The sequence below is a fragment of the Saccopteryx bilineata genome, chromosome 1 (assembly GCF_036850765.1).
Source record: "Saccopteryx bilineata isolate mSacBil1 chromosome 1, mSacBil1_pri_phased_curated, whole genome shotgun sequence".
Classification (NCBI taxonomy): domain Eukaryota; kingdom Metazoa; phylum Chordata; class Mammalia; order Chiroptera; family Emballonuridae; genus Saccopteryx; species Saccopteryx bilineata.
This window is the reverse complement of record NC_089490.1, coordinates 111,849,585-111,864,578: the sequence shown is the minus strand read 5'-3', so window position 1 is coordinate 111,864,578 and position 14,994 is coordinate 111,849,585. Positions and strand designations below refer to the sequence as shown.

The following is a 14,994-nucleotide window of genomic DNA, read 5'->3' as shown; positions in this document are numbered from 1 at the left end:
AGGGTTTGATTCCCGGCCAGGGCACACAGGAGAAGTGCCCATCTGCTTCTCTACCCCTCCCCCTCTCCTTCCTCTCTGTCTCTCTCTTCCCCTCCCGTAGCCAAGGCTCCACTGGAGCAAAGTTGGCCCGGGCGCTGAGGATGGCTCTATGGCCTCTGCCTCAGGCGCTAGAATGGCTCTGGTTGCAACAGAGCCGCGCACCAGATGGGCAGAGCATCGCCCCCTGGTGGGCGTGCTGGGTGGATCCCGGTGGGGTGCATGCGGGAGTCTGTCTGCCTCCCCGTTTCCAACTTCAGAAAAATAACCCCCCCCCAAAAAAAATACTCATCCAGTCAAAACAACCAAGTCAAGAAAGTATATTGTCCTAGACTGGTGACAAGTAATACGGGAGACTCAATATCTCCCCAATTAGAATTCTGTTTCTGTTACAAATGTAAGCTTGAGAGATCAATCAACATATTTTTAAAGTTCCTTTAAAAAATGAAAGATGGCTATGACGTGTATTATATAGTGTTGGGCAGATAAAATGTATTATGCTCACTTTGTTAAAGAGGCCGTTGCCCAGGTGATATTAATGTGTGTTGAGAATTGTTGTAGCCTGAGGCTTGGTTTTGGGATTAAGCCTGTCCCACCCTTTTTGGTGTGAGGTGGTACAATCCTATCATGCCTCATAGAAGTGATTTTGTATTAGAGACTTCCCCATTATGTATATTGGATTAAGGGTTTGGATTTCTACACTATAAAATGGGAACGGAGCGGGAGTTTGCTCGCTTGGTTCCTGAGGTTAGCATGAGAGAGCAGAGAGAATAGAGCCAGCAGCGGGAGGAGGCCACGTGGAGAAGGCCAGGAAAAGCAGCCAAGATGGCGGAGTACTGAGTGAGATGCCAGTTTGTACAGAGTTTGTATCTGGGATAAGGAAGGAAATGGGGAACTGAGGAGAATAAGGCTGTTGAGCTAGAAACCTTTGATTCTAGGAAACTCGGATAAATCAGTAGCTTTGTGAGCACTGAATGTGACTGGGTTTTGGAGCCCAGTGTGTATTTTTACTTGCCCGCCGGGTGCAAGCTAGATTAAAGACTATGGCCCACCAGTTTTTGGCTCCATGGTTTCTTTACCGACTGTCCGAATCCAATGCGAACCTGCATGGGCTGGGCTCCTCTGATAGTGGCCCTGGCCTTGGCTCCTGGCTTTACATATAGGAAGGATGGGAATGGAGAGAACAAGGTTGGGGGTGAGGGGTGGGGTAGGATTCTATTTCTTAACTGCTATAGGATCAACCAACCAGTCAACTCTTCCCAAACCATGAATTGAAAAGACTTACACAAAAGCTGTGAGATAAGCACAAGACAAGAAATATTCTCCATTTGGATGCATCGTGGACTTTGAACAACCAGATCTATATAGACCTCCAAAGTCCCCACTTTTGTGGAACAAGCAGGGGGCTATGAATGGATTCTAAAGCAGTCTACCAGTGAATCTTGCTTTCTTAGTAGATTTTTGGATTAAGGCCCAGGAAGAGACAGGCAGGCAGGATGTCTGATCACCCAGGTTTTAATGGACTTGAAGAACTTTAACAGAAAGCCAAAATGACTTAAAGTTTTTAAGACTTAGCTGTCTATAGTTACAAACAAAGCAGGACCTTAAGTTTGCTTGATGGCATAATGTAAGAAGGACAGTGCCTAGGCCAGGCATAATTTCAAGTATGCAGAGGAATAATTTCTTTTACTTAGCTGTATTTTACTTATGTGGATGATGTCACTGTCACCAATCTGCACTGGTCTGCACACAGCCTGCGCTCCAGACTTGTCTCCTTTCTTACACCCCTTCTTTTCGTTCCTCCCACACGTCTTAGGCATGCCTCATCCGCTAAAGCACAAGGGGTACTTCCTTGAGAGGAGGGACACTGTTTCCTACTTCCTCCACCCTCTGCCTGCGATTCCAAGCACACTGACCAGACAAGTGCGTGCTGCAGTAGCGCAGGGGGCAGCAAACGAGTTCCGTGAGAGGCCAGTTAGCAAGTAGTTTAGGCTTTGCTGGCGATACCATCTCTGCCGCACCTACTCAACTCTGCCTCTGCTGCGCCACAGCAGCAACAGACAACACCAAGGGGCTGGGAGCGGCTGTCTGCCAACAAACCTCCATTTACAAAAACAAGTGGCAGCTGATTTAGCCCACAGGCTAGAGTTTTCCAATCCCTGCTCTGGAGTCCCAGGTCAGGAGAAAGTGTGTTGCAAAGAATGCTGGATGTGCCTGACCTGTGGTGGCACAGTGGATAAAGCACCGACCTGGAAATGCTGAGGTCGCCGGTTCGAAACCCTGGGCTTGCCTGGTCAAGGCACATATGGGAGTTGATGTTCCAGCTCCTCCCCCTTCTCTCTCTCGGCCTCTCCTCTCTCTGTCTCTCTCTCTCCTCTCTAAAAATAAATAAATTAAAAAAAAAAAAAGAATGCTGGATGAAGCTCAAGGCTGGACTCCTGATGTGTCACAACTTCCGTTTCTTCATCTGTAAAAGACCTGTCTAGCTTTGAAACCATCAAGTTCTAAGGATGAACTTCCATGTCCACTGAAAACATGACTCACGGCATCGCCGGAGCTACACCTCATCAACAGGTTCTCACCGCCAAGCTGCTCTTTGCTAACAAAGCACACTGGTGAGACACCAGCCAGTAAAAGTTTTGTGGGCTGAGAAAAATGTGAGAAGGTTGACAGATGCCGCTCCTCTTCCCCTGCCTCACCAAGCAACCCGTTCCTAAGGATAATAAATGGAAAGCAAGCATGGAAAGAAGTGATTTACTCATTGTCATGTACACCATTAGCTAGTTAATAAAAAAGAGAACCCAGGATCGTGTCTCCCTCTGGCCTACGTTAAACTCTCTTCTAGAAACGCTAGCCTTTCCCATGTGTTAAACTCAATAACGCTCTATATTAGCCTTTGAAAAATAAATGACACCTTTCAAAATAAGCTACCTATTATATTTAAACAGATCTATTTTATATTTTGTATTTAAATTGTTAACTATTTCCTGAATTTCCTTTATTGATTATTTTAGGTTTGTCACAAGATAAATACCTAAGTAAACTATCATAACTTTGCATGTAATCTCTTAATCGTATAATGCATCTCAATATCAAAAAGTAAAAAAATAAAGAACTGATCATGTATAATGGGTTTTTAATGGACTTGGATTCTTGGATTTACATTTTTACCTGAAGTAGAAAAAATACACTGGGCCTTATCTTGTTTGGCATTTTCTCCATCTGAAATGACCACTTTTTCCCTAATCTCCACTTGTCCATATTCAAAGCATCCCAGTTTAAAGCCAGCCCCTCCATGAAGCCTTCCCTGATATGCCCACTCCAACCTCCTGCAGTACTGAATAGGAGTCCTATCAAGACACCACAAACTGCACTTACAGCTGTGTTCAGCTCTTTCATCATAAAAATTGTGTCTACACAATTCTGCCATAAATGCAGGTGTCCAAATGCATAAATCCTGGTGTACCTGATCAAATTACACCTGAATGGATAGAATTTGATTTTACTATTTGATCAACATTCGTTAGTGTTTCTATCCATACCCTCCAGCTATGGGATTCATCAGGGTGACATTCGACAACATCTTCATGTCTTTCTGCTCTGTGCTCATTCAAAAAGCTTAAGAAAACAAGTTTTCTCATATAACAGCTGCCTTATAGAGATTTGAAAGATTATTATGGCTGTATAGTAATGACAGAACTTTACATTGTACATAGAAATCATGCAATGAATTTGACTTTCAATAAACAGAATCAATTTTATAAGGATCACAGTAATCCAAAAAGGGGTAAAGCCAGGGATCTCCAAAACAAAACAAAACAGTATGGAGTTGTAATAATTTCTCTTTGGAGGGTTACAGAATCAAAATTAAGTATTGGATTACAAACTTTTGGAGTTAGAGTTAGATTGTAGACTTTCCAACCCCCTTATTACACCCTTGAGAAAAACAGTGGATTTTAGTTAACTTAGCCAATCCCAGATTTGGTTATATTAGTTAATACATGTATCTGGAGATACTTAACCTTTTGAATACACCATTAGAACATTAATAATAAATAACTTTTGCAGATTCTATCATACTGCAGGAGTTAATGCATTCCTCCAAAGGCTCTAGGGTTATTTAACGTGAATATTCTGATTTCCTAGAGTCATCAAGAGAAGCACAGATTCCCCTTCTCTGTGTGTCCTTGAGAGAGACGGGGCACCCGCGAGCACAGCGGTTCATCACTGGGCTGGTGCCGTATTCCGTGGGGCGTCTTACTGATAAGAGTACATCTATCACCCGAATATTCTGATGTTAGGAAATAAGATTTAAAAAATAGTAGCGCCTGACCAAGCGGTGGCGCAGTGGATAGAGCATCGGACTGGGATGCGGAAGGACCCAGGTTCGAGACCCCGACCCCGAGGTCGGCAGCTTGAGCGCGGGCTCATCTGCAAATCTCACCAGCTTGAACCCAAGGTCGCTGGCTCCAGCAAGGGGTTACTTGGTCTGCTGAAGGCCCGCGGTCAAGGCACATATGAGAAAGCAATCAATGAACAACTAAGGTGTTGCAGCGTGCAATGAAAAACTAATGATTGATGCTTCTCATCTCTCTCCGTTCCTGTCTGTCTGTCCCTGTCTATCCCTCTCTCTGACTCATTCTCTGTCTCTGTAAAAAAAAAAAAAAAAAAAAAAAAAAAATTGTAGCCCAATTTTACAGGACTAACACTTTAAAATGTACAAACCTACTAAGCAAGGGGAAAATAACTCCATAAGTCTAAAAACGTAACTCTCTTTAATTGCAGGTGTGTCTTGGATTCCCGAGAAATCTGTGGTGAGGACTGCGTCACGAAGGAGGCGGACAGAGCAGGTCAGAGAAAGGCAGGCCCGTGGGGCAGCGCTGCAGCCAGCAGCCAGCGGGGCAGCAAGGGTGGTCCTACCGTCACTCAACCCCTGTTTGACCTCTGCTTCTCTGGGGCTCAGTTTCCTCTGTGGTTTTCCCTGTCCGAATGTCCGGAATAAAACAACTATGCTACCTCAAAGCGCTGTCCTGAGGATTATAAACAGTATGAAGTCTCGGCAAAATGTCCAGCACTTCTGTGCAGACCATGCAGGAAAGAAAGCACAGGAGAAGGGTTTGCTGGAAAGCACAAGGCGGGGCCTCTCTATTATTCACTGTAATGAACTCACCCATCCTCTGTCCCCCACTATCTGGGGAAATTCACATGTTTGATCTAAACTCTGTTTCTTTTCCCTGCTCTTCTTTTCAGTTTCTTTTCTTTTTCATGATTAAAAAAAATACATACCTACATATATATAAAGGTAGAGAGACCCACTGTGCACCCATCACCTGACTGCATAGCCATCAGCTCAGGGCTGACCCTATTTTATGTAGACCCCTTCCATTCCTCATGCCTTACACTGTGGCATCGTTTTCAATCAAATCCCAGACGTAGATTATTTCATTTTCCATTGTTTTTAAAACACACAAGTCATATTTCTTTGCCATCTTATTTTCATGATTCAGCATTCCTGATGTAAATTATTTACAAATTATTTACAGCAACAAAAATGAGGCAACATTGGAGGTGCACTTGGGGCCAGAGAAAAATCTGGAAACAAATGACTTAAATAAAATCAGGGACAATGAGTTGGGGCAGAGGTAGTTAAAGCAGCCCGGAGGGCTCGGTGTTGTCTTGGTGTTATGCAAGCAGGACTCCATCCTGTTGTCATGGTGTTACGCCCACGACTCCGTCCTGTTGTCATGGTGTTACACACTGCTCCATCCTGGGATTCACCCGGGAGCTCTGTCCTGGGGCATCAGCTCTTTGGGGAAGAAGCATTGCTCACCTTTCCCTGAACAGGTCTGACCCCTCCTCCTCCATGCATTCCTCCCACTGTTGAACATACATCACCTTCAGCACTGAGCTAACCTCCCTGCAAAGCCTTCCTCGATTCCTCCAGACAAAACACCCTTTCTCTCTGCTTTGCTTCCACAGTACTTCATCATCCTAGCACGCACAGTATGTGAATAATAAGTGAATACATGCTTGTGCACTGAAGGAATGGTTCAGAGGACTCATAGTTTTCTGCCCTACATCTTAGTTAGTGGTTTTCACATCTGTCTCTCCCAGGAAATTTTAAGTTCCTTGAAGAAGTAGTTGTACTAAATCAGCTCTGCACCCCCTTCTTGCTAATGTGTTTATCTGTGCATCGTTGTTGCTCAACAAACGTCCCACAAATGGAGCAAGGCTCTTGGAAAAGCGCTAATCTTGCCAAGTGGTTAGAGGATCAAGTTTCTGGAGAATGACTTCACGTAAATTATGGAAAGACTAGCAAAAATAAATAAATAAATACCATGTGTAGATGGTCACTGGTTTCTTGTTTTAGGGAAGCAAATTTGGGCCTGTCATCACAAAAGTAAAAATTTGAGAGTGGTTTCCTCTGTCCAAACGACACCAATAGCACCTTCCCTCCAACACCAAAGTCCTGTTTTTCTCTCCTGCCCCAGCTCAAGGTGAAGACTACACTGAATTACTGCCCACAGGATGGAATTACAGGCCTGAATCTGAGACAAAGGTTCTTTATGCTGTGTCTAGTTATTAATTAGCGGCTGGAAACTTCAGGACAGGGCCATTAACATGCTCATAAACCTTTTATTTTAAATGTTTCGCTTAGCCATGATTCTAATGTGACTCTCCTTAAAAGCTGGACGTAGGACATTTGTTTCTTAACACTGCTGAGGCTCATTAACTACTTCGTCCCAGCAGCTCATTAACTACTAGCCCATTAGGGATTTCGCTTCATCCAGGCAGAAGCCTCTGTTTGCCTTCACACAGCCTTTGAGGGCACCTAATTGGGAATGGTGTAAGGTTAGCCGCAAGGTCCTAAGGAGACAGTGGGGCTTTGTTAGGTCTCCCCTGAGGCTGAAGTGGCGACAGAGCGGAGCACCCCCTTACCTGCTATCCTCCCAATGGGCATGGCGTGCTCCTCGGGCGGGGAGACGGAGACCATGATGTGGTTCATGTATGCCAGGTCTTCCCGATGTGACAGGTTGATGGGTTTTCCTTCCCTGTGCAGCCCGTCCTCAGAGAGCCGGGACTGTTTGAAATCCACGGAGTGCCGGGGGTTCAAGATCAAAGGGTGCATGATGGGGCTGGGCATCAGCTGGATCACGCGTGTGCTCTCCTGCCGGGGGCTGGACGGCTTCTGGTGGGACTCGGAGGACGGCGGGCAGTGGTTATTCTCTATGGGAGACACCGACAGGGGGTAGGACTCCTGGTGGTTGTTCTCCTGGTGGAGCCTTGGTCCCTGGGCCCTCTCGGCGGGGGAGAGGCGGCGGATCATGTTGTCCAGGGGGGACCGGAGGGGCCGCTGCTCTGGGTCGGGAGACGGCCGGTGATTCGTGGTGATGGGTGATCTAGAGCGGTGCAAGAGTTCAATGGTGGGAGGGTTGTGGTGCACATTCTCCACGGATGGCCTCGGGGTCCTCTGGACACAGTTATCTGTGGAGCAGAGGGAGAGACGATCACAGCCCCCAATGAACTGTCAGGAGAGGGGCCGCACTGCGGTTCTGCAGCAGAGCCGGGAGCGGGTGCAGGCAGCAACTTTCCTCCCAGGAGGCACTGCCGTTTTCACTGCTTAAAAAAAACTTAAGAGTGCACATACTCAAAATTCTTTTCCTGCTGCCAGACAAGCTAAGAATGTCTACAAACATTCCATTAATCACCTACTACTGGCTTACAAACACAGAGAGCCAAACTTTCATTCTTTATCTTTGACTCTTCGATGTGCCTTTCAGGGCCCTCAAGGGGCTTTCTCTAGATGCTTTCACTGATCTACATTCTTGTAAGCAAGTTTTTATATTCTCTACCTCCAGGAGTAGTTGTTGATATTTAGTAATAAATAATAATAATAATAATAATAATAAAGCTATTACTACATCCTATTGGATTGCACTGTTTAAAAATTTACAACACTCCTAACTACGTTAATCCTATTTCACGAGTGAGAAAATGGAGGCACTAAGAAGTTAAGCAACCTACTCAAGGTTATACAACCAGTTAGGGGATTAGAACCAGAGTCCAATCAGATTCTAGAACCTATGTACCTATTACAATATCTGTTACTTTCCTATGTACTAACTGGGGCAAAAGTCATACGAAAACCTGCCCTAAGCATGAACAGTGAGCCTAGTGTACAGAATGACAATGCAATTGCACTAAAATAAACATTTAGGATCACCTTGTTTCTAAGTGCACAGACCCAACTACAAGAGCTCAGAGACAGGTAGAGGAAAGTAAGAAAGAAGAGGGATGGACACCCCTATCTGACCTCTAACCCCATCACTCTTGAACTTTCAAGCTGGTGACATTTGCGCAAGGATAACCTCAGAAGTGTACACAGCCCAACAACAGAAGTCGTTCTGCAAGCTGGGTTGAGGGAGGAACCAGCACACATTTGGCTTTAAGAGTCCCTGCTAAGGATAAAAAGGAGATAAATCTGCCTAAGGAAAAAGACAGCTTTCTACCGGGACCCCGCACTGATCTTAATGAAGTTTTTCTGGCTATATTTGTTCCCAGAGCTGCCTCACCACAAAGATGGGCGTGGGCATGCTTGCAGGTCCCTGTTCTAGTCAAAGACATGTCCGCGGTTCTAAGTAAAGCAAGTCAAAGACATCATCTCTTTGTTCATGATGACAATATCTATATGAAGAACATACAAAAGGGATCTGGGTGATTTCTTAGAAAGTTTTACACAGGGGTGACAGGAAAATGGGGACTTCTCTAGATCTCACCTATCATATGAGACAGTGAACAAAAGAAATATGTTTGGCAGATAAAATATATTATGCTCACTTTGTCAAAGATGGCGCTGCCCACATGGAAGCCTTTCTCCTAGGTGATATTAATGTGTGTTGGGGGAGGGCTGTGGGCGGGCAGGATCCTTGTAGCCTGGGGCTTGGTTTTGGGACTAAGGCTTTCCCACCCTTTTTGATGTGGGGTGGTGCAATCTAATGATCATAATATTTTGTAAAGCCAGTGGCCAAGGTCACCACCACAGCAGCCTGGCCATGCAGGTTCGCATTGGATTTGGACAGTCGGTAAAGAAACAACGGAGCCAAAAACTGGTGGGCCATCATCTTTAATAAAAAAAAAAGTAGAAGAAGATGATTCCAGGACTGAAAAAAAACCCCCATACAATATTTGAAATGAAAGACTGAACTGGATGGACTTAATAGCAGGTTGGAGATGACAGAAGATGGGGTTAGCAAACTTAAAGACCGATTAATAAAAATGGAAAACAAACAGATTCTCAGTTACCTGAGGAATGATATTAAATGGTCTAACAGGCGAGTCACTGGAGTTCAAGGAGAGAACAGAAAGAATGGAGCAAAAAAAAAAAAAAATTTGAAAAGATAATGTCTCCAAATTTGGTAATGGTGACAAACTTAAAGGTCCAAGAAGCTTAGCAAATCCTAAGCAAAATAAATACAATGAAAGCTACACCCAGCACATCACATCATAGTCCAACTGCTGAAAATAAAAGATAAAGAGAAATGTTTAAAATTAACCAGAGGAAAAAAAAGACATATTATGTACAGGGGAAAGTTATGCTACTTTTGGCTAACTTTTTTTTAAATACCCAGACAGAGATAGAGACAGAAAGCAAGGACGTGACCAAGAAAGATACAGCTGGAGATCTACTGACTGAAAGAGACGTAGGAGACACATCAACCACTTGTAATGTATAGACCCCTCAGGGAGATAACATCAGTGAGATAGCTGGGAAAATGAGAACATTAATAGGATATGTAGGGATATCAAGGAACTGTTAGCTTTCAGACGATGTGAGAACTCTGTGATTATGGTTTTATACAGGGTCCTTATGTTCTCAGACCTGTACTGATATATTTATGGATGCAATTACATACGTGGGATTTACTTTACAACCATCTAAGTGGTAAATCAGAGAGTAGCTGGGCAGAGAGGGAACAAGAATCGCCATAATTGATCATCAAAGCAGGTGATGGGTACACGATGGCTCATTATATAATTCTCTCTACTTTTGTATCAGTTTGATATTTTCTACTATAAATAATTTCTTTTTAATTTTTAAAAATTTATCGATTTTAGAGGAGGAGCAGGGGACACAGAGAAACACTGATTTGTTGTTCCATTTATTTATTCAGTCACTGGTTGCTTTTTGCACGTGCCCTGAGTGAAGGTCAAACCTGCAACCTTAAGTGTATTAGGACAACACTCTAACCGACAGAGCTGCCCCGCCTGGGCTTTTGAAAAGTTTTCTTTAAAGTGCTTAATTGATCTTGCGATGATACAGATTGGGATGCCGAGTACTAACTTCCTCACTTAAACCCAAATGCAAATAAATGTTACAGCGTACTGATTAGGCCCACTGGGTTAACTTTACTGGCTGAGATTATTAGTAACTGGTAGAAATGATCTGCAATCTCTCGGGAATGAGGCAATCTTCCCACAGCTAATACGGCTCTCAATTCTGCTATCCATGAAAATGGATTTATCTTTTGTCCATGGTTCATTTTTCATTTATCACAGAATATGGCCATCGTAAGCAACATTTTAAGATATTTGCATTTAGACATTTCATATATTTCCTACTAAATGCCAGAAGCAGAACATGCCCCCTTCCTTAAAACTTTATTAAGTTTTAAAAATACTTAAGCTTATTAAGGCTTAAAAATACTTAAAGATAATGAAGACCATATATTGAAAAATCCTATTTCCTGACTCCAATTCCCATCTGACAGATTTCTAAATGGACGCAGCCATTGGCCGGCAGTCTGGTTACCTGCAGGCTTCCTTTGATGTCCTGGGCTTCCAGGCTCAGTTGTATGGGTGTGCACTCAGGGCAGGCCTTAGGAAGTCTGGGAGGACTATGAGAGGAAGAACTTTAATGCCAAGGGTAAAAGAGGAACTGATGTAATGTCCTGAAGAGATTTCTCTCTGTCCCTGCCAGATGTTGGGGACAATAAAGGAGGGAGACAGTGATCTGGATAATCAACTTGGGTTTTACTTTTGACTCGGGTTCTGGGAAGGTACAGGCCTTGGAGGAGCTTGATTTCTTTCTTTCTCTGCAAACACCATTCAAAGAGGAAGTGCTTGATGAAGCTGATAACGTTAATGGTAGCGAACTGGATCCAAGCATATTAACTCCAGGCAACTGGTGGTCTGGGCACAAGCACTGTCAAGGCTGAAAGGTCTGCAATGAGGTCTCGCAAGCTTTTGTTTCAGTTTGCAAAGCATGCGCCCACGGACAGAGAGGGTGATGACGTGCCTGCCTTGCTGCCTGCTGCCTCTGTTATTATAAGTTGGCAGCAGGGTATGGAAACTTATGAGACCAGAGCCGGCAGGCAGAGAAGCTCCGGACACAGGAAATGCACTGAGCGGACAGTGGGTGCATTAAATCCCCCAGATGTAGGAGTCTTCTGTCTAAAACAAGAAGATTTTTTTGGTCTGGCCTTGATGTCTGGGTTTGTTCTTGGTGAATTGCCCAGCTGGAAAACTGGGAAATTATCCATATTGCCCTTGGTCTGAAGATCTTGATATAGGAGGGAAATGCATGAGGAAGAGGAGGGAAAGCCACACATAATTAGTGTGGGCGTGGAAGGAAGAGGGAAAGGGGTAAAATGACCAAGGACTGGAAGGGAACCCATTCGGCGGAAAATGTTTTCTGATCCCAACCTTTCTCTTTGTAGGACTCTCTTAGACACAAATAATCCCTCTCACTACAAAACAGCCCAAAATAAACTAGGTAGTTAAATGTGACGATTACAAAAAAGGTCTGATTTCTTTTACCATCCTCTTAATTTTTACTTATTAGAAAAGTTTCCGTATTCAAAATTCTACCCAATTTAATCATGTTATAAATAATGAATATTAGTAAACCTAAAAAAAGAAAAAAGAACAAAAAACAAAAACAGGAACAAATGACCTTTGGTTGAAGTCATTGGTTTTGACTAGAAAATTTCCAGGGTAGAACAAAGTCTAAGATCAAGTTTATACCTCACACACAACAAGATCACATGCCACCAGCATGCTTCCTCTAAGGCCCTGGATGATGAGAAGGCAAGTTAAGGAGGCAAATCAACAGGCCCAGCAGATAAATCTCATGCATCAGCTTCAGTCACCCTGTTTCATGTTATTCTACTGCTTCCCCACATAACTAAAAAAAAATTTCATATGTTGCAGTCCTAACCTCCAGTACCTCCGAATGTGATCTTACTGGAAATAGCGTCACTGCAGATGCAATTAGTTAAGATAAGGTCATATTAGAGTAGGGTGGGCCCCTAATTCAATATGACTGGTGTCCTTATGAAAGCAGGAATTTGGACACATAGACACACACACACATGCTATGTGTGGTTGAAAGGAGAATGTTTTGCCCCACAGTGATGGCAAAATATGAGTTGAATCACAGAACCTTGAATATATCATCTATATTTCAAGAAATGTCTTGGATGCAGAATATATGAAGAGTAAGAAAACATGGTCCTTTCTTTCACAAATATCATAATTTAATGGAGAAAACAGACATATTAAAGAAAACACACACCTTAGAACAGTGATTTTCAACCTTTTTTTTTCATGGCACAAACACACACTAATTACTAAGGTCAGTGCCCCGGACTAAATACAACCATTTTCATCTTATGGCACAAATAAATTAGTTACTAAAGAAGAAGAGGTCAGGGCCCCTTTTTCTTTAGTAGTTTATGAGTGCGTGAGAAACAAAGGTTGAAAATCACTGCCTTAGAAGGCTGTATGCGCTGAACAAAGAGGTAGTTCAGGGAACACGCCATGTGAAGGTGAAACCAAGGAACACTGAAGATGGCCAGAGGACCGCCAGAAGCTGGGACAGGGACACAGAACAGATTCCCCCTCATCGCCCATACCTTGATCTTGGACTTCCAGCCTCCAGAACTGTGAGATAATAAATCTCTGTCGTTTTAGCCAATGATTTGTGGTACTTTGTTAGGGCAGCTCTAGGAAACTAATACACTCTCCATCTTCTACTCCCTTTCCAAGAAGTTCAGCCAAGACTTTCCACGGACCCTCTGCCTGCCCATTTCAGTCTATTCATCTCAACAAACTGCCAATGCTACTGAATTCACTGGTAGGGTCTGGGAATAAAACTGGCCAAGTTTGCAGAGTATGATTCACAGATGTTTGAGGTCAAACACCATAAGTCATAAGTAAGCTAGAATTTTATAAGTATTTGGCAAAAGGAACTAAAAAAGCAACATAGGTAACTTGGATGCTGAGGTTTCATCTTCGTTACTGTGGGCAGAAGGACTCCAAACAGGCTTCCTCTGCCAGTGGCTCTACACAGGGAGCAGAAGCTGTAAGCAGTCTTTGCCCTTTGCAGGCAGGAGGGAAGGAGTCTCCCTTGGTTTCAATAAAGCAGCACAAAAGAAGTAAATGAAGAAATCAAGGGATCAGATTTCAAATGAGCCTATTAAACCTGTGGGTGTAAACCTTGTAAATCATTCACAAGGATGGGGTCAGCATGGCACAGAGATAAGGCGGAGGAGTGCTTAAAGGGGGGAAAGGGCAAGACAATGTCAGCGGAGGGCCTCCTTCTCTGCAAGTGAACCCACATTGCTGCTCCCAGTGCCCTTATCTCAAGAAAAATCAGATATTTCTCTAGGGGTAACAGGAAGTTTCTTGAAGGCTTCCTGGCTACGTTGGGAGAGTTATTCATGCCTATTAGGGATCACTTGCCCCTAAAACTTCTGCCTTAAAAGAGCCAGCTAGCCCAAGGGCTAAGAGCAGCTCCCACCACTGGAGGAAGCCAGAGGAGGCAGGGAAGGTGAGTGGGTCCTTCTTGAAATAAATTGACAGTCTAGACCAGTGGTAGTCAACCTGGTCCCTACCGCCCACTAGTGGGCATTCCAGCTTTCATGGTGGGCGGTAGCAGAGCAACCAAAGTATAAATAAAAAGATAGATTTAACTATAGTGAGTTGTTTTATAAAGATTTATTCTGCCAAACTTTGCGAAAATCCGACATAAAGTACTTGGTAAGTAATTATTATTATATGCTTTAACTTGCTGTAACTCTGCTTTATAAATTTTATAAAGTAAAGTTACTTCTTTACTTTATAAATCACCATTACTGTGGAACTGGTGGGCGGTTAGAAAATTTTACTACTAACAGAGATACAAAAGTGGCCGACAGGTATAAAAAGTTTGACTACCCCTGGTCTAGATCATTGAAAAGAGGCTCTGTGTACCATCACTTCCCCATCACATCAAATGCTGCGTTAGGGGACAAAGGTCAGAGGGTAAAAGGTCATGCTGCCCTAAACCCTGAAATAAAGGAAGCAAAGCAGGGGAAAGGCATTAGTAAAGAGTGAAATGAGGAATGGTAAGGGGGAAAGATGTCGTTAGCTAATTCCCTAGGGGATGACAGGAGGTCAAGATCTGGGCCTGTTCTTCCTCTGGTGGAACCTCATGACCTTCTGTTAGATGCAAGAATCACAGAACTCAAAGAGGCACAAAAATGTTAATCTTAGAGTTCTTAAAAGTAAGAGGAGACACCCAGAAGATTAATAGGTTCCAAAGCGGTCATGGAGGACCTCCCATGTGCCAGGTACCACAGGTTATAGAGTCTATGCAGTACTCATTTTCAAAATAGGCTCTGTCCTGAAAGTAATTAAGGCTGGGACTTTAATTGTATTTTACCATAGAAATAATGCTGCCTATGGTGCCCGGTTAATCAATGAAGGGATTCTAGGACAATAGTGTGGGCGCCTTTCCTATGCTTGGAATGCACTAATGTGTTTACAAGAAGTACGTGCAGTTGCAATAATGGATTAGCTCAGCAAACTGAAATTGAAGGTATGATATAAACCAACCAACCATTGCACAGCAATACAAGTGTATTTAACACTACTGAACATCTGAATATGGTTAAGATGGTAAATGTTATGTATTAT

The 14,994-nt window shown here is 43.5% G+C and overlaps 1 protein-coding gene across 5 annotated transcripts in view; it reads right to left on the bottom strand.

Annotated features, from left to right (window-relative positions):
- Positions 1-14,994, bottom strand: part of ETV6 (ETS variant transcription factor 6) — a 235,077-nt gene that overhangs the window by 17,785 nt on the left and 202,298 nt on the right. For all 5 annotated transcript variants that reach the window (XM_066264350.1, XM_066264339.1, XM_066264312.1 and 2 more), the window contains one exon: positions 6,976-7,521. In XM_066264350.1, the coding sequence (XP_066120447.1) occupies positions 6,976-7,521 (546 nt within the window). The remainder of the gene's footprint in view (positions 1-6,975; positions 7,522-14,994) is intronic.